This window comes from Hylobates moloch, unplaced genomic scaffold (assembly GCF_009828535.3).
Source record: "Hylobates moloch isolate HMO894 unplaced genomic scaffold, HMol_V3 SCAFFOLD_19, whole genome shotgun sequence".
Classification (NCBI taxonomy): domain Eukaryota; kingdom Metazoa; phylum Chordata; class Mammalia; order Primates; family Hylobatidae; genus Hylobates; species Hylobates moloch.
Window position 1 is genome coordinate 29,534,064 of NW_026652294.1, and position 22,618 is coordinate 29,556,681.

Sequence of the window (22,618 nt, forward strand, 5' to 3'; positions counted from 1 at the left end):
TCGTGAATGCCTTGGGACCTGGCTTCGGAGGCCCTGACCCCTCCTGACGGGGGTCGGCAGAGGCTGGCAGCCTCCTTGTCATCCCTGCAGAGAGAATTGAAGGTTCCAGGGCGGTGTCTCTGCAGCCCCAGGCAGAGGCTGGGCTGGAGTGAGGTCACTGCTTGGCTGCAGAGCTGGTGGCAGGCATAGACTACAACACTAGAGACCCCATGGTCCTGCAGCAGCCCCAGTTCCACTAGACGGCTGCACGCGTGCACTTCCCGGGGCCGAGAACGGTGCTCACAGCCGTTCTCAGTCCTGGCCCCTGGTGCCCTGTGGGGCAGGGGTTCCTCGAGGATGAGTGAGGGTGGGGCCGGGCCCCATGGAGGCAATTCCCAGGGGCTCCCAGGAGCTGAACCACAGGGTCTCCCAGAAGCCCAGAGAGCCAGGCCGCCCCCACCGGGCAGCAAGGAGGAGGCTGGGCCTCCTGGAGGACTCCAGAGCCGACCTGAACCCCACAACCTTTGCGGGGAATGAACCAGTGAAGGGATGAGGAGGGCACGAATGTCATCTGCCCACCATGGCAGGGAAAGTGTTCCAGCATGGCTGTGTCCTGTGTCATCTGCCCACCATGGCAGGGAGAATGTTCCAGCATGGCTGTGTCCTGTGTCATCTGCCCACCATGGCAGGGGGAATGTTCCAGCATGGCTGTGGCCTGTGTCATCTGCCCACCATGGCAGGGGGAATGTTCCAGCATGGCTGTGTCCTGGGAGACTGGGCAGGTGGTCGTTGCACAGACATTCCTGAGTGCTGGAGAGCGGGGGCCCATGCTCCTGCCCCAGGGGCCCAGCGGCACACCCGGGTGTGTTTCTGGAATGTTCTTGAAACAATACAGCTTATCTTCAGCAGGGCTCACCACCCGCGTGCAGGGGCTCTTCTCTCTTCCCCACCTCCCTCTCTCTCGAGCTCCCTGCTTTGCTCTGTGTCTCTTTTCTCTCTCTCTCTCTCTCTCTCTCTCTCTCTCTCTCTCCATGCTTTGCTCTGTATCTCTCTCTTTTCCCTCTCTCTGCATCTTTCTTGGTGCAGATTCCTCCTGAACAGAGTCAAAAAGGGAGGCTTCTCTAGGGAGGGATTGGTGGGGGTGGCTGGGGGTGGCAGTGGGTCCTGGTGCTTCTGTTGTCGTGACCATGTGAGTGCGTTTGTTTAAATGACTTGTGGAAAGTTACATATTAAGTCATCTTTAGTTAAAGTGAAGATGAGGATATGGGAGGAAGCCAGAACGTGGAAATGGTGAAATACTGAGAAATTGAATGTTCATTTATAGCATGGATTTGATTTCTCAGGGACGTCTGTGCCACTGTGTTTATTTCTCACAATCGTGGGTGAGAAACGGCTCCCTAGGGCCTGGGCGAGACCCCCACGCTTTCCAGGGGGCAGCGTGTCACTCAGAGGGCCTGGGGCCGCAGGGCCTGTTGACGGTGCACTGCCCCCACTGTCCCCAGCTGCCGGGTGCACAGACTCAGCAGGTGGGAAGTCATGGCCAGAGGAGAGTCTCTGTCCCTTTCCTTGACATTCACTCGCTCACTCACTCACTCACTCGCTCGCTCACTCATTTATTCACTCACTTATTCAGTCATTTACTCATTCACCCACTCATCACTCACCACTCATTCATTAACTCACTTATTCACTCAGTTACTCATTCACTCATTCACTCCTTTACTCATTCACTCATTCATTAACTCATTTAGTCACTCACTCATTCACTCAATCACTCATTCACTCCTTGACTCCTTTACTCATTCACTCTTTCATTCACTTATTCACACATTCAATCATTCACTGATTCACTCAGTCACTGATTCACCCACTCACCCACTTATTGACACACTCGGTCACTCACTCACTCACTCACCGAGTCACTCGGTCCCTCAATCACTCAGTCATTCATTCACCCTCTCATTCATCTACTCTCTCTCTCACTCATTCATTCACTCAGTCACTCAGCCACTCGTTTAGTCACTCACTCATTCACTCTCTCATGCACTCACGCGATCCTTCCTTCATCTGCCGTTTGCCAGTCATTCATGAAGTGCAGCCCATGCTGGGCTTGGGGACAGGAAGGAGCCGGCCCACGGGGCATCTGGGAGGAGCTTGCTGCACTCTTTGGTTTGTGTCCACATCAAAGAGGAAAAGCAAGTCTGGCCCAAAGCAGGGTCCTAGGGAGCCATTTTCCTGGGTAAGGGGGATGCTCTGCCCTGGTCAGGGAGGTGCACGGGCAGCGGCCCCTACTCCACCATCCTGCCTGGGCTGTTCTGGGCCTGGGGCCTGGGGACGGAGAACGCAGAGCATAGCCGGCCTTGTTCCCGGTGTGACCTGATGCATGCAAACAGAGTTCCATGCACCTAGCACTGGCTGGGGCCAGAGAGCAGGGCCAGCCTGTCCCAAGCCAGCCAGGGCTGGGCCTGAGAGGTTGATTTGTGCTCGGGCAGCACAGTGGGCAGGCGTAGCTGGTGGAGGGCACAGCTGTGAGAAGCAGAGGCCATGGGCCTGGGGGCAGGCGGGCCCTGAGGCTGGTAGGGGCCTGGGAGGAGGTGGGGCTTGCCAGTCTTCTTAGGGCAAGCACAGGCTGACCTCCAGCCGCTCTGCCTTCCTGGCCACCTCTAGCAACCGTCTCCCAGTCCCTACCCAGGGGGCCCAGAACCTTCCAGCAGCAGCTCCTCCTCCGTGAGGGTGTCTGTCTTCCCAGGTGTCACTGCGCAGCGCATTTCAGTGGCTCTTGAGCAGCCCCTGCGTTTCTGTCTTGAGCCCTCCATCCCAGCTAAGGGGCGCAGAGTCCCACCAGCACTCCCCCTTTCCTGGGCATTGCACCCATGCTCAGTCCTGGCCTGGTTCCTCCTGTGTCTGCAGGGCACATTCCCAGGCCTCTGCAGGTGCAGCCTGGGGACCTGAGAGAGAACGAAGGGGTTTCTGGGGGTGGCACTGGGCATTTTTGATTCAGTACCCCTGAGGAGCAAGTGCAGGGAGCTGAGCCGCAGACGCTCTGGCTTGGGTCCTGGGGGGCTGAGCAGCCCGGTCATTGTCATCACAGCCATTGTTGCTTTTTTATTTGTGTTATTGTCTTCTCCACCTGCTTCTGTCAGATTTCACAGGCAGCTCTTGGCACACTTGGCCCAGGCAGAGCTTGGGAAGAGCTGTGGGTCCCGGGAGCCTCCCTCCTCCCGCCCAGCCACCCACGCACTTCCTGTGGGCCCTGCCCACGTTTGCAGGTCCACAGGCAGTGGCCAGACGGCCAGGCCGCAGGCAGGTGCTCCCGGCAGTGGTGGGAGCCAGCTGAAGATTCCAGAAGGGCCATGGGAGGGGCTGGCCAGTGGGGACACAGGGAGGTGTTGCCGTCAGCTGGCCAGATCGCTTCAGTTGATGTTTTCCTGAGATCGTTGACTTTGCTATAGCAACACCAACATTATATTTCACAACTATGTGAGTGAGGGCAGCCTGGGCCGGACGCTGGCTGTTCCGTGGGGGAACCGGGTTTCCATGATCTCCGCGCACACATGTAATTTCTTCTGTTGAAGTCAGACTGTGTTGGAGCAGTTGATCCTGGGATTCGATAACAAACTTGATTTCACTGTAACTTAAATACTGAGACTATGATACTCCATCAGATCTTAAAGAGCGCATTTTCTGAGTTTTTAATCCTCATACTAAGCCTCTGTATGATCAGGGATAAGACTAAACATGAGTCACTTAATGTATGAGTGGGAGCAGAGCTACCTGTGGGGATCACTGCGACGTGGGGATCAGGTCGTCTTTTGTGGGGAGAGAGGCTCCCTGGAAATTCCTGTTCCGGCCTTGATGGTGCCCCCATTCGTGGCAGGGCCCTGCTGCCTCCGAACCCCAGGAGCCCCCAGGGCTGCTGCTGTGGAGCCTGGAGACGGCTGGGCCTGAGGCCTGCAGCTTGGGGTAGGGCTAGGTGTGGGTGTGGGCCGGTGCCCTGGCTGAGCAGGAGTCTGGCATCCTCTTCCAGGAGTGACAGGATGGGGCAGCTGTGCCCAAGGAGGACAGCTTCGGTGTAGGGCGGGGTGTAGTCCAGCTGGATGGGACAGGTGCAGGGCCCTGGGAGGCTGAGGCCAGGTGTGGGCAGTAGGGGCCAAGCGAGCAAAGCCGGGGTTGCCAGCTGATGTGCCTGGACAGCTGCAGGAGTCCTGGCTGGGGGCTTCCAGGAGAGTGGAAGGGGAGGTGTCTGCAGGTGAGCAGCCTTTCCGAGGCACTAGCTCTGCCCCAACACCTGCTTTGTCAGGGCACAGACACCTGTATGGTGGGCAGGGCTGGGGATGCCTGTGGGGGCCTCTGAACAGAGCCGTGGCTCCTGGTGCGTGCCTGTGTGTAAGGATCTGTGTGTATGTCTGTACCTCACTAAATGAGTGTGGCATTGGGGTGCATGTGTGCCTGTGAGGAGTGTGAGCTCACGGTGGCATGTGCACACATGTGTGCATGTGCATATGTGCGGTGCCCGTGCATCCCAGGCGGCCCGTGGCAGGAAGCCTGGTGTGGCTGGTCTCCGCCCCGGAGCTCTCATGTCTCGGCTCGAGAGCGGTTCCTGCTGACGCCTCCTCGCCTGTCTGCCCTTCTCACCTCGTCCCTTGGCCTCGGTCCACACTGGCTGGCTAGTTTCACCCATAATAAAAGCGGTAATAATAGTAACCTCCTAATTGATGTGCGGAGCCAGCATTAACGGCAGCAAAGTGCTTTTACCCCTGTGATCGTGAGGCGGCCTCGCCAGCCTGAGCTCTGCCGTTATCCCCGCTGGTCTCGCATCTGTAATGAAATCCTGCACCCTCGCTCAGGTGTGTGGTGTGTGTGTTTCAGGTGTGTGCACGTGTGTATGCATGTGTGGGGCATGTGTGTCTGGGACGAGGCAGAGTAGAACTCACAGCCTCTGTCCAGCCCAAGCCATCGATGTCCCCAACGCCTTCCCAGCCACTCCCGCCCGCCAAGCGCAGCTGAGCCGTTTCGCACACCCGTGGAAACTCTCCCTGAGGCCTTTCTCCTTCCGCTTTATGAATAAGTCTTCTCCTTGTGTAAAGCCTGGAAAGCAGAGCCAAGCACAGATTTGGGACCTGAGATCCTGAGGTTGTCCTGCCTGGGGTCACTGCAGAGGGAGTCTTGTCCTGCTAAACTGACAAGACAGTCGCTGAGGACACAGTGCAAGGGGCGGCCAGGGTATTAGAAACCGCCCACCTCGAGATTCTCAGTGGCGAAGATCACTCACCTGCGGGTGTCGGGGACTCAGCACACAGGTGTGTCCTGTCACCATGCCCTGGCAGTGCCAGTCTAGTTGCTGGCATTGCTTACACCTTCTTCCTTGAGAGCCACTCCTACAAGGCGAATGACTGGTCACAGGGTACACGTGTCTTAGACCCCTGACACTAAGACCTGGGCCACCACACACAGGCAATACCCCTCCCCCGACGCTGAGCCCTGGGTCACTGCACACAGGCGACACCCCCCCACACACTAAGTCCTGGGTCACCGCACACAGGCAACCCCCCCGCCCCGATACTAAGCCCTGGGTCACCACACACAGGTGGAACCCCCCCACCCCCCGCCGACACTAAGCCTTGGGACACCACACACAGGCGGGACCCCCCAACGCTAAGCCCAGCTCTTCTCCTGGCCTCACTTCCTCCCAGGCCCCAGCTCAGAGATAGTGCCCATGCAGGTGGGCAGGACAGGCTGAAGACACCCCATTGCCCCACCCATCACTTGGACACAGGCTGGTCTGTGAGCACTCCCTACGGGAACTCTGGGCGGCCCTACGGCGCCTCCTTTTCTCCCTGTTGGGGACCTGCCCCTGGGCCCCACCTTCCCAGTGGCACTGTGGGTCACCTCGGGCTGCCCCCTGCCCTCAGGCCTGCCGGGCCCCTCAGCTACACCTTGTTTTTGGTCTGACCAAGCTCAGAGCTGACATTCGTGATTGGTAAATGCTACCCTCTTGGTCTGTGCCTGTCAAAGTCATTTTGGATCTTCATCCTGTCATCCGTCACATCAGACATCCTCCCAGATCTGTGTCACAGCCTGGCAGGGTCACACGATTTGTGGGTCTGCGCCCCACGGGTGGCGGGAGCTGCTGCGGAGGGCCCAGGCTGAGCTCCAGACACCCTGAGGGCCTGTTTCCCACCAGGGAGACCCCAACCCTGGCCCCTGAGTGACTCCATTTGTCACACGTCCTGGAGCCTGGGCCTGATCTATGCCCACCTGAAGCCACACCCAAGTGCCCCCGCTGCCCCACCAGCCCCCGCCTAGCACCTGGAAGAAGGGGGCACCGCTTGTCTCCCTGGGTCCAGCCGTCTCCCCTGTCAAAACTTGGCTCACTCATAAAAACAGAGTGGCTGGACTTGGACCCGTACCCACCTCTACTCAGTCCACAGCGTCCTTCCCGCCGTCACCTGCCGGGGTCCTGGAGAGCCAGCGGTCCCCAGGGTCTGGGCAGGGCTGTGGGAGTTTTGCTGGACAGATACTTTCTCCATTGCTCTTCCCCTCATCCACAGGTCCCAAATCGTGATCCCCCCAGGCCTGTGGCATCAGCTCTGTGAGCTGTTTCTGTGAAGTCTGTAGGAACCCAGGTGATGATGGTGCTAGCCTGGGTGGGTTGCGGAGGGCTTGCTGCGGCCCCTGAACCCAGTCCAGCCCCTGCCTCGCTGTGCCAGTGCAGCAAATGGGGCTGGCGCCGGGCTCTTCGGCTCTGCAGGCCTCAGACTCCCAGAGGCCACCAGACCACTCCTCAGTTCCTGTCCTGGGACAGTGGAGGCTCCGTCTGGCCCTCAGCAGGGCTTCCAGGCAGGTCTACCATGCAGCTCTGCCGGAGGGTGGAGGGTCCCACGCTGTGTGGGAGCTCAGAGCTGGCGTCTGAGTGGGCATGGGGGCATGCCGGCACCCACCGCCCCCTGCATGCTGATGAGGGACGTGAATGGGCCCACGGCCTGCGGAGGCCCCTCCAGCCTGCACGCCCAGCACAGACACAGCCTGGGCTCCCTTGGCAACCAAGGCTGGCTTATCTCAGCTGTCACGTGGGGTGTGCTTCTAAGGGGGGGCTTCCCCTGGGATGTGGTCTCCCTTTTTGGCTCAGACACAGCCAGCTGGGTGGGCAGGGCAGGGCAGGCCTGGGCTATGGGTGATGAGAGGCGTTTACCCCGGGGATTTCTTGCAGAGGCTGGGCGGGGGCTCCTAAGTGTGCAGGCTCCCCTAGCCACATGGCTCACAGACGGTGTCTGGCTCACACCTGGCTCTGCCTGTCAGGGGTCTTCTCTGTATGGCACAGAGCTAGGCTGCCTCCCTAATTCAGAGGCCAGGGGACGAGCTGAGAAGTGAGTGGTCTGCCCAGGCTCCCCAGTTGGAGAGGTGTTGGTGGGGGTCTGCCCTATGGGACAGCTTCTGCCTGAAGCTGAGGCCGTGGTGGCACCGTAGCCCCCCTGCTGGGGCAGTGGGAACAGTGGCCTGTGGTCTCTGGTGGTTCTCTGCTGCCTTAGAATTCCAGGTGGCCACATTCTTTCCACAGAAGGGGGTCTCTGTGAAATGATGTGTGACAAACACCACCTATGGAAAGGAGGTTTCATGTGATCAACCCATATGCACCCCGACAGAAGGTCAAGTCTGGGGATGTGTTCCGGGAGGGGCTGGTCCTGGGGGCTGGGGGGGTGGATTCTTTCTTTTTTAACATCTCTCTCTCCGACTTCTGATTTTTGCCACACGATGATGTCACTGCCTTTCTAAGAAAACTCCCCCAAAGGCAGCTTTGTTCTTTTCCATTCTGATGGTGGCTGCCCCTCCCCCCTGCACACCCACCCCTTGCACAGGACGCCCTCCCCTTCCCCCCTGCACGCCCTCCCCTCCACCCCTGCACGCCCTCCCCTCCACCCCGCACGCCCTCCCCTCCACCCCACACGCTCTCCCCTCGCACATGACGCCCTCCCCTCCCCCCTGCACACCCTCCCCTCATGATGCCCTCCCCTCGCACACGCGTGTGCACACGGCCTCGGTAACTGGGAGCCCTCGGCAAGCCCCCGGTCCAGGCCAACCCAGCGGAAAGTCAGTGGTGGGCCCTGCAAGGTCCCACGTCCTCTCAGCGGAGACCACTCCCCGAGCACTCTGCCTGGGCTTTGTGGGAGTTGGCGCTGGAGAAGGAATTGTGATTACTTGCTTTATTTTTGAATGTTTTTCCTTCTGGTCTTAAAAGCAATGCAAACTCCTTATTTAAAAACAAAAAAAGATGAGAGAAAAGAAAGAAACACCATCCCCTGTCTCCAAGAAAAGGCCGGCACCGTGGGTGGACCAGCAGCACGCTGAGGGGGGCAGCTTGGTGGAGGGGCCTGCGCTTTGCTGAGGGTGCCAAGCCCTGTGGGGAGGCCTCGCCACTGTCCCAGCCCTGCCAGAGCCCCAGGGGGCCCCAGAACCTCCCAAATGGCCTCCTTCCAGAAGCTGGGCAGGTGCAAAGGGGCGGCCCAGGGGCCCGGGTTTACCCTGTACCTCCAGACAGCAGGGACGCCTCCAGGCTATCACGCCCCACAGGCAGCCCTGGTGCGGCCTCCGCAGCTCCTGACTCCTGGTGGGCCCGCCCTCCCTTCTGAACCCCCGTTCTGAGAATGAGGCGATTTTAGAGCTCGTGAGCAGAGGGGCGGTCAGCACTGGATGGCAGCCAAGCATCACCCAGCACTCGGAGCTGGACCCCTGAGGACCCTGTCCCTGCAGCCTGGAGACAGGCCGGCCTGGACCCCTCCCCAGAGGCCTCGCAGTGGGCAGAGATTGGGGTGTGTGTGGGCGTACATGCCGTGTGTGTGACTGTGTGGTCTGTGTGTGTGGAGTATGTGGTGTGTGGTCTGCGTGGTCTTTCTGTGTGGTATATGCTGACTCGTGTGTGGGTTGTGTGTGGGCACATGTGTGTTTGGTCAGGGTGTGGTATGTACATTCATGTGTGGGGGGGTGTGTTTGGTCTGTGTGTGCACGTGTGTGGTGTGTGTGCATGCACACGTGTGTGCGAGTCCTGTGTGGTATGAGGGGGAACAGCTGTGGGAGAGCCAGGGAGCTCCACTCTAGAGCTCCAGCAACCCTGGCTCTTGGCTGCCCTGGCCCTGTCAGTAGTCCCAGAAGGAGGTTTGGGGGCCGCTCAGGTATTGGGCTGGGTGTTCTCATTTGGAGAATGGGACCCTGGGGTTGGGGTGAGTCCTGGGCCAGCCCCTGGCCTGGCAGAGCCCATCCCTGCCTTTGCATCTGCTGCAGGCTCCAGGCATCCACCTGCTGGGGCTGAGCTGAGGGTCGCGACAGCCCAGAAAGGCTGAGAGGCACTGCAGCCCGGCTGCCATGCGGATCGCAGATACTGGCCTCTAGCACCATGGGAGAAGAATGTGTACTGTTCAGACTGCCCGGTGCGCGGCTCGCTGTGGCGATCCATTACGCAGGAAGCTCCTGCATGGCCCTGACGCCTCCTCTAGGAAGCCTCCCAGTGGCCGCAGGGCAGAGGTGTAGGGGTGGCCTTGTTTCAGGGCTCAGCACCGTCTCGTCCACAGAATTTGGTTGGAATTGCGTACCTGAGGGCCGAGAGTGTTTGGTTGGCCATGGCTGGTTTGGGGGCCGCCTGTGTGAGGGTGACCTGGGATTGGAGACCCTCCAGTGCACTTTGGTGTGGCCCTGCCCAGTGCGTGGCACCTGTGCCCCTTACAGAGGAGGAGGCCAGCTAGGAGGGACAGCGACTTGCCCGGGGAGCTGGCCATGCCAAAGCCCTGCCCGGTCAGGCAGTGCCTGAGGGGTGGGCTGTGTGGTTGGCGGCTTAGTGACCAGGCTCAGCGGCACCTCCAGCACTGCTGTGGCCATCTCCCCACGGCACCAGCTACTGTGGGTGGATGACTCCAGAGCTGCCCCATGCTGGGCCCTGCCCCAAGGAGGCAGCTGGCCCTGGGGTGGCCTGGACACCGTGAGTCTCTGCTGGGGCTGATGTCAGAGGGAAGGGTCTGGGGTCAAGGTGGTGGCAATGCAGCCTGGAATAGTGGAGTGGCCCAGAGCCAACCTGCAGAGCTTGACACAGCAGCTGGGGACCATCCTCAGATCATAGTGACTTTCCTTCTGCGTAAATCACAACGTAAGAACGTGTGTTCGGGACCCGCCCAGATGCGTGTTACCCCACAGCATGGCTTTGACGCAGTAACCACTGTTATCCAGAGAGAAGCAGCACCTCATCCTCCTGGATGCTCTTTCCCCGTGGTATTTATTCATCCACTTCTTCACTTGCTCATTTGGTGTCGCCCTTTCCTGGGAGCCGTGTGTAATTTTGTGTGCAATTCGGTAGTGCGAGTCCAAGTTCCCGCCCCACAGCCTTCGGGGAGGCGGCCCTGACCGGGGGACAAGGGTTTTGCTCATCGTGGGAGGGGCTTGGTGGTGGGGTTGGTTCACAGTCCCAGGGAAGGCCCCTGCTGCCCCAGCATCCTTCCTGTGAACTCGTGCCACCCCCTCCCCGCAGCCATGCACCGGCCATGACTCAGCAGGCCCCTACGCACTGGGCTCTGCAGCCAGGCCTGGGCCACTTTGGACAGCTCCATGCCCTGCACCATGGGCAGAAGGGGCTGGGGCAGGCCGGTCTGATGTCCACTAGAGTCATCCCGTGCCTCCTGGTCACAGTCAGACACGGGCACTCCCCAGGGTTGAGGACAACCTGACCCATGTTGGGTGTTGGGGTGAGAGAGCTGGGGGGCCCCTCCAAGTTCCTCCAAGCCACACCCTGCCAGCACATGTGATATCTGCCCTGGCCAGGGTGCTGAGCTGGGGGACCCAGCGGTGACAGGTGACAAGGCAGGTGCCAGAGGAGGGGCCGTCTAAGGTTATCATAGGAGAAAAAGTGGGATGGATAAGGAAGGGCACCCAGGCTGGAGAAACGGCTGCTGGGGAGCGCCCAGGCATTGCCTGCAGGTTCCTCTCTGCAAGGGTGGGATGGCCACCCTTCATCCCTCATGCACCCACCACAGCTTTCCTCAGCGTCACCTCCCTGCCATCCTGTTGTCCCGAGTCCCCCAGGCAGCCCCCAGACTCTCTGCTGATCCCCACAGGCTGGGAACCCTGAGTCCGCGCATCTCTGATGCTGCCGCCATCTCCCACAGGTGGAAGGGGCCCCTGGGGAGGACACCACATTCTTTCCTAACCGCAGTGGCCCCAGGGCCCTGCACAGAGGAGGGCTTGCAGCAGGCGCTCATTACCTACTCAGATGAAGGAGTGAGGCAGCCAATGAGTGGACATCCAGGTGGCTCCAGGGAGCAGGTGCCCATGTGGAGCTGGATGGCAGGGGACCTGGCACTCACTGTTCAGGGTGGATTTGGGCAGCACTGGCTGAGGGACAAGCTCCATCCTGCCCTGGGGGTGCTGGGTTTTCATCTTCACCTGGAGCGCGGGCACTCTGTTTGTCAGCGTTAATATTTGGCTGTGATTGGTGGTGGCCATGCCGCGTTTTACCAGCAGAGTGGCGTCTTAAATTCCATGGGTTTATTTGCAGGGTAGAACTTCCAGGCTTTTCACCTTCCTGCACCTGAGGTGCCTGGGCTGTCGGCCCCTTGCAGAGACAGCCTTCTCCTTGGAATTTAGGGGATGTGGAGGGGGCAGCGAGGAAAGCCAGGGAAATTATTTATGTTGGCACCTTTGGAAGAAATGTGTCCCTTCTGTGTACCACAGGTGATCCCAGAGCCTGACTCTGCCCCCAGGGTCCTTCCTGCTTCCCTTCTGCCCTGTGGGGTATCTGTAAGGTGGGGAGCAGAGGTGGTGTGACAGGGGAGATCGGGGATGCAGGGTGCTCCTGTGGGAGCCTGTCCACGACACCCATGGGTGGTGGATGTCTGCACAGCACATCCATGAAGCTTGTGTGTACCTGTGTCTGCATGGGCATGTGCACCCCTGGGGAGCATGTCCCCGTGTGCTGCTGGTGAGCCTGAGCCCCCCAGCTTTAGTGTGCTCACACCTGGGTGCCACCCATGTAAACCTGCGTGCCTGTGGCTCACTCCAGGGGTGTGGTGTGTGCACATCTGTGCCTTGTGTGCAGCCATGTGTGCACACATGTACATGCACATACATGTGTGTGGGCGGCGCTGTGCCGTGGGAGGGCAGAGGAAATCCTGAACCCTTTGGCATCGATGCACACAGTGGTGCCCGCCTGCTCGTGCCTCTGTACCCAGGTGGGAATGGCAGTTCCTCCCTGGCAGCATGGCTGGTTCCACACAACTTTTGACAAGCCTGAGAGGGGGTCTGACCTGTTTTCCAGTTCCAAAGTGCCACGCCCTGGGGCCAGTGTGCTGGAGCCTGGGGATGGAGACCAAGCACTGTGCCTCGTACAGCCCGGCTTCCCTCCAGCAGGCGCCTGATTGTGTGCAGGGGAGCCAGCTCCTTCCTCGTGATCTGAGCCTTTCATTTCCTGGCGTGACAAAGATGGGGCTGGGTTTAATTTCCTGTCTGCCAAGGCAGCACCACCTGAACACCAGGCTGTGCACAGGGTGGAGGTCGCCGACTTGACCCAGCTCTGGCTTCCATCGAGCAGAGCACTCCTTGCTGGCAGCCTTTGAGGTGCTTTCGGATGCTCCCTCTGAGTGAAGCGGTCTCCCTGCCCTGTGGCCTGGCTGCCGGGGGCCCCTCTGTGGGTGGGCTCTGGGTGGGCTCTGGCTGTGGGGTGTCTGTAACGTGTGGCCGCTCAGTTGCTTCTGCTCCTCTCTGCAGGTCAGCTGGCCGCCGGCACCTGTGAGATTGTGACCTTGGACCGGGACAGCAGCCAGCCTCGGAGGACGATTGCCCGGCAGACCGCCCGCTGTGCATGTAGAAAGGGGCAGATCGCCGGCACCACGAGAGCCCGGCCCGCCTGTGTGGACGGTAAGCACCCGCGGCCCCGGGACCCCTCCGGGTGCTGAGCGCGGCATCACCAAGGGTGCCTCTTCCCTGACGTGGCCCCTTATCCGAAGGTCCCCCTAGGCCTCAGCGCGTCCTTGGGTCAGGCCCCTGGCCGTTGGCACAGCTGCTCCCATGGATGGTGTGAGCTTGTGGCTTGGGGACTGGCTGGGGTGCAGTCTCCAGTTCCTGGGGGGGTGGTCAGGGAGATGCCGGCGCCCTGCCTTACTTGCCTGTGTGTAGGGGTCTCTGCCCGAGGCTGTGGTTCTTTGGTGTTGCCTCTGGGAGAGGAGAAGGACAGCCGAGGGGTCATCCGCAGGATGGTCCCCTGGGTGCCGTTCCATCGTCTGCGTGTGGTCTGGCCGAGGCTGCCAGCGGGACCTGGCTCCTTGTCTCTGGGTCTGGCCAGTTCAAGGCACTCTCATGCCTAGACTTGGGAGGCCGCAGCTCCGGCCCCCATGGGCTCTGAGCACATGCAGATGAGCGCCTGCTGTCAGCCGGCAGTGACCCCCGGCCCCTAGAAGTCAAGCTGCTGAGAAGCTGCGCCGTGGCTGAGGGATGAGAGTGTTGCTGAGTCAACCTGCTATGAGGTGACACGGGGTGTAAGGGGCTGTCCCGGCATCTGGTGGGAGGCTGTCCGCTGGTAGGGAACTCTGCTGTGCCTATGCTGTGCCTGACCGCGGGGAGAGAGTGGGCTTGACTAAGGCCACTGGAGACCAGCTAAGTTCAGGGGACAGCATGAGACCTGGGAACCCCACAGCCGGGACCTCCCCAAGGCCCAGTGTGTCCCGGGAAGGCGTCTGCTGTCAACACCAGCCAAAGGTCACAGGTGGGCATGTAGGGCCGGCATTAAATCCAGGCTGCCCCCCTCCCTTGTGACCAGAGTGGGTAGGGAGACCCCTCCCTGAGGCAGACATGGGGGCTGCTGTGGGCCTAGCCAGCATCTGTGTGCCAGTCCAGGCAGCCTTGGGGTGAAAGACCCCACACAGGGGTATTGGATGCCTTGGTTCCAGGTGCAGCAGCTTGACCACAGCCCAGGAGAGAGTGCAGGGTGGGTGAGATGCGGAGTCCCCTATGTGGGGTCCCTGAGGCCACTCCGTGGTGGGGAGAGAAACCAGCATCCTGAGTGACGGGCGTAGACTTGGGCTGCTGTGGGGTTGCCCTCGAGCTGCGGCCTGGTAGGGGCAGAGGCCCTGCAAAGCCAGAAGAAGACAGGGACGGGCTGGGCAGGTGGAGTAGGGCCGAGAATATGTAGGGGTGTTTCTGGCCGGTGATGGCCCCTCCAGTCCTTGGTGGACTTCAAGGCAGCTATATCCATGGCATCCTGCACTGAAACGTGGGTGCGAGCGTCTCAGGCCCGGTGCAGTGCTCACTGGCCTTCCGGGGACGCGGTGCAGGGACCTGTGGAGATGTGTCCCAGGCTCAGCTGGCTCACCCGATGGAGGGCAGGCCCCTGCCAGGCCTCCCAGGGCTGGATTTGGAGTCTGGGTTTTCTGACCTTGGTCAAGGGTCCTTTCCTCCCCCACTCCCCCTGTGGGGGCCCCGGATGCCCAACTTCGGATCCCACCTCCTCTGCCCAGGAGCCTGACGTGGGCAGCCTTGCCCGTGTGCTGTGATTGAGAACACGGGGTCGGGGTAGAGCCTGTTGCTGCATGGGTGCTGGTGAAGTTCCATGGAGAAGGGATGGGGCGCACAGAGACAGGGCCAAGGCATCCTGAGCACTCCACGGAAGGAGGCAGCTGCAGTAGGAAAAAGAATGCTTGTATCGGCCAGGCGCAGTAGCTCACGCCTGTAATCCCAGTATTATGGGAGGCTAAGGCGGGTGGATCACGAGGTCAGGAGTTCAAGACCAGCCTGGTCAAGATGGTGAAACCCCGTCTCTACTAAAAATACAAAATTAGCCGGGCGTGGTGGCATGCACCTGTAATCCCAGCTTCACGGGAGACCGAGGCAGAGAATTGCTTGAACCCGGGAGGCGGAGGTTGCAGTGAGCGGAGATCCTGCCACTGCACTCCAGCCTGGGCGACAGAGCAAGACTCCACATAAAAAAAAAAAAAAAAGAATGCTGGTATCACCGGGAGAAAGGTGTTCTAATAGGCGGAGTCCTTGATCCTCCAAAGCCAGGTAGACTCCTCTAGGCATTCTCAGCAGAGTCAGGGCATGGTCAGGAGGATGAGGGCTGACGGAATCACTGAGCTCCTCCGTGTGTCTCATTGATGAGCGTGTCCTAAGACTGTGCAGGAACAGGCCAGGCCGTGAGTCTGCCCCAGGGCCCACTACCTGGACCCCTAACCCCTGAGGCCTTTACAGGAAGGGAAGAAGGGGAAGGAGCCACGGGCTCTTGGCTGAAGGGAGCATGCCTTGCCCAGGCCTCCGTCCGTGCAGTTCTCCTGGCCGCAGATGCCCTGTGCACCTGGGGGTTGCGTGCACTGCTCAGGTGGGGTGCCCAGGAAGAACCGTGGGCCAGGCAGCCTTCCAGCTGAGCCAGCTGGCTGTCTTCCCTACACCCAGCAGCCGTATGCCACCGGCCCTCCGGCCACCAGCCCTGAGGGTTTCTGGGAAGCTCTTTGGCACTTGGGAGGGGGAGTGTGGCGCGAGAGGCTGAGCTTGCTGCAGTGGGCTGGAGGAGAGGGGAGCCATCAGAGGCTTCTGGTGCATTTTGAGGACCTGGGACAGGGAGGAGCAGGCCGCTGGAGCCTTGTTTTTGTCCTTATTAAAAACATGTATCAATTTGCATCTGTAGAAGGCATCTGATTAAACACCAGGTACGCAGAGCCTCAGGGCTGCTCTGTGGCTCTCAGGCCTCGGTTCTACAGAGCTGGATCCCGGGGAGAGCTGAGGCAGAGGCACAGCAGCCTTCTTCCCAGGGAAGGGGACTGCTTCTCCCACAGCCACCGCCCTCCTGGCTGCCTGTATCTGGAGCCACTGGAACACATGGTGGCCGGGGCACCTTCTCGGGGACACTGATGCCTCCCAAGACTGGGGATGGGGGAAGCGGTGCCCTACGCGGCCAGGGAGTCCACGGCCAGGCCGTCCTTTCTTCTCATTATTTCCGCCTGCCTATGGGGAGAGTTGGGGTCAAAACTGATTACTAATTGAATCTGGGTCTGCTCATCTGAAACCGCATTCGCTTTCCTCTCACCAGGAGCCTCCTGGTGCCTCAGGAGCTGGGTCCCAGAGACCTAAATTAAAACCATACCATTTTCAAGGGAGGCCAAACAAATTAGTTAGCTTAGTTAGCTTTGCTTCTTTTTGCACAGTGGGCATTTTCTAGGCTGCCATCTAATTTAATTTTTGCTTTTCTATTTTCTTGCTCTGCGTGCATAATAAGTTTCCTCACATGTGAATTGTGTTTGCCAAAGAGAAAACTTGTGCTGTGTTGGGCCGGGTTGAGTGTGAGTAGGGTTGAAATTGGGGAGGCACTTGCTGCCCCTACCGTGTTCCGTGACCACAGGCGCCCGGAATGCCGGAGCAAGCCTGACTGTGCTCACTTGTTCATTAGCTGGCTTCTTAATTATTCATACATTTGCTCACTCACTCATCTGTTGAAAGAAGGTGTATACCCATGGCAGCAGGGGAGGTGAATGGGGAAGTCAACTCAAAACACCCAATGCAGAGAGCCATGCGGTGCCGCAGGTGTGGGAATTCAGACTGGGGCCCCAGAGTGCCTTCACTTCTTCCTGCCGGGACCTCAGCAAGGATGCATCCATGAGGGGGCATTTGAATAGGGTATTGAGGGATGAAGAGGAGCTCACCAGAAATGCTTCTCTTTGTGAAAAGAGGGGGCCAGTGGTTAGAGAGGAATTCTAGCCTCCAGCCTCCCCGGCCTTGTCTCTGAGCTAAAGCATTTCTGGGTGAACCACGTCCCTGCCTGTACAGGGCAGGGCTGTGAGCTTGTGTACCTGCATGCAAGATCCAACTTATGGAACCATCAGTGAAAGATTCAAACACAAACCAGCCACTCACTGTGGTGCCTTCCATCATTACACAGAAATGTCAGCCACCGAGCCTCCCCTCCCCCAGGGCTGCCCTCCGAGGCAGGCACCCGGGTGGGTGATAACCTGGTGGGCTGGGCAGGCTCTGCTTCTGCTCCTTTCTAGCTGTTTATGCAGACGCGCCAGGTTCCCTTTCCCATCAGCACACACGTGCCGGGTCCCACAGCCACCACAGCACGGCACGGAGGACTGAGACCCTATGTCCGAGTCCGGCGCTCACCCAGCCCTTGCCGGGCGTGCAGCAGATGGCTATACCTGGCCAGCCCGCCTCGCTGAAGCAAGGTCTTCCTTTATGAAGAGAGGTGCTGTCTCCCACAAGTTGAGTTCTCCTGAAACTCCATTCCCAGGAAATCAAAGACCGCAGCCCAGTAGCGGGGGCAGCAGAGGGTGGTGGTTTGTGAGTGGAACTGCCCCAGAGCCTGGCCAGAGGGGTGAAGGGTGGTAGCCTCAAGTCTCGGGCATGGGCGGGGGCAGTTTTCCCTGGGAGCTTTTGGGGGGTGGTAAGCTGCAGTCATGGCACCACGCAGACCCATTGTCAGGGCCGCAGTGGCCACTGGGAGGTGCAGGACAGGCCGGGCTGACTGACAGGTCTGGGGAGGCTGTGCCCAGGAAGGGGCAGGGCTGGAGGGCCTGGAGGTGGGTGTTGGGTGGAACCTCATATTCTCCAGGCATGAGGTCTTGCAAGCCACCTGGGTCCTGGACTGGGAAAAGAGACAGAAAACAGGCAGGTGGGCACTGCTGGGTTCTGGGCAGAGGTGTGGTGGCCAGAGTCTTTGCTTCTCCGTGGCTGGGAGTTTGAGGCAGGTGTGGGACAGTAGGGGCCTTGCCCACTCTCAGGCAGTGTGGATGGTTGGCAGTAGACGCACAGCCTTAGTCGGGTAGACGCTGAGGCCCTGTGTTTGGCATCTGCGCTTCACATGTGCTTTAGAGTCCAGGCGTGAAGAAGAAAGGGCACCGCCAGGGGGATCTGTGGTCAGCGTCACCTTCCACCCCACGTCCACAGCCCTGTCCTCATCTTCAGCAGCAGGTTGCTGCGGGAGGGTGGAGGGTGCCCCGGCCACCTACAGGAGTCTAGAGACAGTCCCTGTCCTTGCTGTGGGGATGGGGACCACACTGATGGCAGGGCCATGGGACCCTGGGCTGTGGGCCCTGGCAGTGACTGCAGGAGCCAGGGTGGGAGGGAAGTCACTTCTCTTGCCTTTGCCCCGTTGTTGACTGTCATCACGCCTAGCTGCTCATGATGCCCTAGCAGTGTGGGGTTTAATTACAGGAGCGCAGGAGCAAAAAGCCTTTCAGTTCCAAGAGGCCGGGCACAGAGCATCATCTCCACCTTGAGGCGCTAGCGGGGTCCCCAGGGCCAGCTGAAGGCATGTTGTGGCTGGGACTAGGGTGAGGGGGATTTTCCACCAGGAGAGACGTGAATCACCTGCTCTATTGTACACAAGAGGTTGGGAGTGCGCCAAGGTCCCTAAGATGTGGTGTCTGTGGCCGAGTCAGCCTGCACCTACCAGTGCGTGCTCAGCCTGGCCAGGGGTTGGCCCCAGGGTGGCAGCTGGAGAGGCTGTGGCCGGCCCTGCCTGCCCTGTTCATCCCCTCGGCAAGTGGTGGTTGGGATAAGGAAGGCCCTGGTTCCCCACAGTTGTTCATACAACATGGGGACATCCGTTTGACCACGCAGCTCACAGGAGACCGCCTGCTGGCAGTTGGCTATTCATGGGCAGCCCTTCCTGCATTGAGCCCTGACCGCCCTAAGCAGCCTGGCACCCCGCACTGGCCACCCAGTGCCATCCAGGAGGGGATCTGGGCCCTCCCCAAATCACCGAGGCCCTGATCTGAGGAAGGATAATGAAGCTATTTTTCAGAGGAGCCCAGACCCCCATGTGGAGCACCCGGCTTTGCTCTGAGCTGTTTACTGGGCACCCGCTCCCCTAACAACCTTACTGAGAAAAGGACTCATGGTCCAGGTACCTTCCGGTACGTGACGGAGACCAGCTGGGTACCTGCCTGCCTCAGGATGTGCCCTCACCACTGCTTTTAGGGGCATGGACATGTCAGCTTCCTTCTGGTGGCTCAGGGAGATCCCAGCATTTCTGGAGGCTTCCTGAGGCCATGGGCGACTGGGTCCACAGCCGCATCCTCAGCCAGGTTGTGGGTCCTGGCCACCCTGGATCCCTCGTGGCTTGGGGTCCGTGCTTTGCGGCACAGAAGCTGTGGGTGCCGGCGTGGCCCTCTGCTTGGCAGGCACTGCCAGCCACTGCATGATGCGACCGTGGCGGGGCTGTCAGGACACATACATCTCCACGCAGACTGCTGCCACCCGCGGCCTTTTTGTTATGGAACCACTGCTGGGAGAGGGTGGCGTGTTATAAACGCTTGGCAAGCGGAGAGGCGCCTGGGGGCTGTTGGCGACACTTCCTTCCCCAGCACACCCCTCCGTTCCATTCTGCCTGGATCCAGATGGGGTTGGAGATGCCCTGGGGTGCGGGCACCATGTCCCTCAGTTCTGAGCATGATTGGTTTGTGAGGAAGATGGTGGGAAGAGACCCTGCCCCCGGTTCCATAGGACGTGGATGTGAATTCCAGAGGATGCTTCAGTCTGGAGGATGCGGCCGCATCAGGCCCAGCAAATGGGCAGGGCAGGGCAGGTGTGTCTGCTGTTGGAACCACAACTCACAGTGCCCTGGCTAGCCCAGCCCTGGCCAGGGCCACTCTGGTGGAGTTCTTTCAGGGAGGAGCTGACTGCCCAGCCCGACCCATGGCTGTGGCCTGAGGGTACAATGGCAACTGTGCTAAAGGCCAAGCAGTTTGCTTCATCAGAGTCTAGTTTTACCAGAAGGGAGCAAGCCAGTCCTTCTCCAGCAAGTTACCCAGCAGTTCCTTCCAGATCTTAGTGCGTTTAATTGTTGGAAAACCACACAGTAGCTGCATGGCTCTCTGACGCCTCTGTAGAGAGATGAGACGGTTGGAGCCAGGGTCTTCCGCTACTCAGAACACGAACTCCCTTGAGTGTCCCCCACTGTGAAGTGCCCCCACTCCCAGCTCCAGGGAGCACAGCTCAGGGTGAAGGAGAGGAGACCCCAGCATTCACGGGCACTATGTGAGCATCACCAGATGACAGCCGGGTTGGTAGATAAGTTGCTGATTTTTGAGGTGCTATGGGGAGTCTCAGGGTGGGAGCACTCTGGGAGGTGGCTGAGCAAACACGGGTGCCCGAGCCTCTCCGTGTCCAGTCACGTCGGTGCGGCGGCTCTGGAGGGAAAAGGGGGTGGTCTCCTTTCTCTGCTCCCTCCCTTTCACAAGGGAGGCTCTTTCCCAGGGCTGTGACACAGGGCCCCTGTGCTGCCAACCAGGGGAGCCAAAGGGAGGAGGACGCCAGACACCTGGGCTGGACCTGACCCTGGGCAGACCACCGTCCTCCCCTGGGGCTGGGGTGCTGGTGTCCTGGCCCCCTTGAGCTCTTGAAGCCCGCCCATGGAAGGCCCACTGCGTGTGGGATGCATCGTCCACGGGCCTACAGGGTTTGGAAGGAGCATGCCTGCCCCACTCGTGCCCCTGCCCTGAACCCAGTGTCACACCTTCCCATGAGGATGGGGACAGCTCATGCCTGCTCCACAAGGCTCCCACTCCATGTGACTTGGGGACAGAGAGCTGCAGGGTCCTGGGCAGTGGGACCCCAGGCTGTGCCGCCCAGGCACATCCCATCCCTTGTCCCTGTTGGGCCCCTCTGCCAAGTGCAGGCCTCCTGGCAGTGACTTTCCCATCCTAATCACTCCCAACAAACTTGGGTGGGGTTTTAATTTTTTTTTCGAATTCTGTCATTTTTGAGCCGAATGACTCAAATGACTAATAACTGTCCTGCATGGAAGAAAAGGAAGGGGAAGGCTGGGAGGAACTCCTGTGTGAATTTGACCTTGATCCAGTACCCAGTCTGCAGCCTGGGACAGATGCAGGGAGAGCAGGGGCAAGCAGGGAGCACCCTCCTTATCCCCACAGCCATTTCAGGAGCACTGAGGGCTGGGAGGAGGGGGCGTGGTGGGGCAGCCTAGGCCTGTGGAGTCTGCGGGCCCAGCACTGAGCCAGGCAGAGTGTGGTGGATCTGGTAGTAGCTGGATGCATCAGTGTGGCAACCCAGGAAGGCTTCCTGGAGGAAATGGGCACTGCGTTTAAAGGGGAGGCCACACCCATCTGTCATTGTGTACTGGGCATGGTTATCACCCAGGATGCCCCAGGGTCCTTCAGCAGCAGCCATGAGTGAGGGTCCACTCCACATCCAGCCCTACCCAGACACCCCTGGCTGCTCCTGGAACAAACCGTGTCTGAAGGGGCTGGCAGGATGCAGAGTGGACAGCAGCCCTCACTCTTCTGCAGGAAAAGCTTTTGTGTACTTCAGTCGTTAGAAAAGTGAATGTAAGTACTTGGATATTTCTGTCTTGGTCCATTTTGTGATGATGAGACTGGGTAATTTATAAAGAAAAGAAAGTTATTTTACACTGTTCTGGGGGCTGGGAAGTCCAAAATCAAGGCACCAGTGTGTTCAGTTGTGTGGTGAGGGCTGCATTCTCCAGAGAGGCAGAACGCTCCGTCCTCATGTGGTGGAAGGTGGAAGGGCAGAAGGGGGCCAAGCTCCTGCAGTCAGGTCCTTTTATAGCATTATCTCTCCAGGATGGTGGAGCCTTCATGACCTGAACTTCAGTCAAAGTGCCCATCTCCCAACACTGCTGCATTGGGGGTTAAGTTTCCAGCATATGAATTTAGGGAACACTTTTAGACCATAGCAATTTAGAAATATGTGTATGTTCTTAACACGGCTGTGGCCTCAAACAGGTCCCCTGAGTGCTCCGAGCTGTAGGCAGAGGAGGAACAATGTGGTTGAAGGCCACACAGTCCTGTCTGGCTTCCTGAAGCCAAACACTGATTCTTTTTTTTTTTTTTTTTTTTTTTTTTTTTTTTTTTTTTTTTTTTTTTTTTTTTTTTTTTTGAGGCGGAGTCTTGCTCTGTTACCCAGGCTGGAGTGCAGTGGCATGATCTCAGCTCACTGCAACCTCCACCTTCTAGGTTCAAGCAATTCTCTGCTTCAGCCTCCCGAGTAGCAGGGATTACAGGTGCCTGCCACCATGCCTGGCTAATTTTTTTTGTATTTTTAGTAGAGACGGGATTTCATCATGTTGGCCAGGCTGGTCTTGAACTCCTGACCTCCTGATCCACCTGCCTCGGTCTCCCAAAGTGCTGGGATTACAGGTGTGAGCCACCACGCCCGGCCGACACTGATTCTTTTTCGGGGTGTTACTTGCTCTCTAGAGTCTGCTAGAACCACCCTTGTGGTACACTGGAACTGGCTTGCACCAGATTGCGAGAACCATGGGTTAAATTTTCAGAAAATGTGTGAATTGACTTGTAATACTCCCATTATTAAAAACGAAATTACCATCCTGGCCAACATGGTGAAGGCCCGTCTCTATTAAAAACTACAAAAAATTAGTGGGCTGTGGTGACACGCGCCTGTAGTCTTAGCTACTTGGGAGGCTGAGGCAGGAGAATTGCTTGAACCCGGGAGGCAGAGGTTGCAGTGAGCCGAGATCACATCACTGAACTCCAGCCTGGTGACGGAGCGAGACTTCATCTCAAAAAAAAAAGAAAAAGAAATTATATAAACTGACCTGTAGATAAATTACACTGAAACCAAAAGTATCCACATGAACACACTAAAAAAAGAAGAGTAAACAATATCTGCATCGAGT

The 22,618-nt window shown here is 58.9% G+C and overlaps 1 protein-coding gene across 2 annotated transcripts in view; it reads left to right on the forward strand.

Moving 5' to 3' along the window:
• The window catches only part of TAFA5 (TAFA chemokine like family member 5), a 247,320-nt gene that overhangs the window by 135,944 nt on the left and 88,758 nt on the right, over positions 1-22,618 (forward strand). For both annotated transcript variants that reach the window (XM_032139583.2, XM_032139584.1), the window contains exon 2: positions 12,721-12,870. In XM_032139583.2, the coding sequence (XP_031995474.1) occupies positions 12,721-12,870 (150 nt within the window). The remainder of the gene's footprint in view (positions 1-12,720; positions 12,871-22,618) is intronic.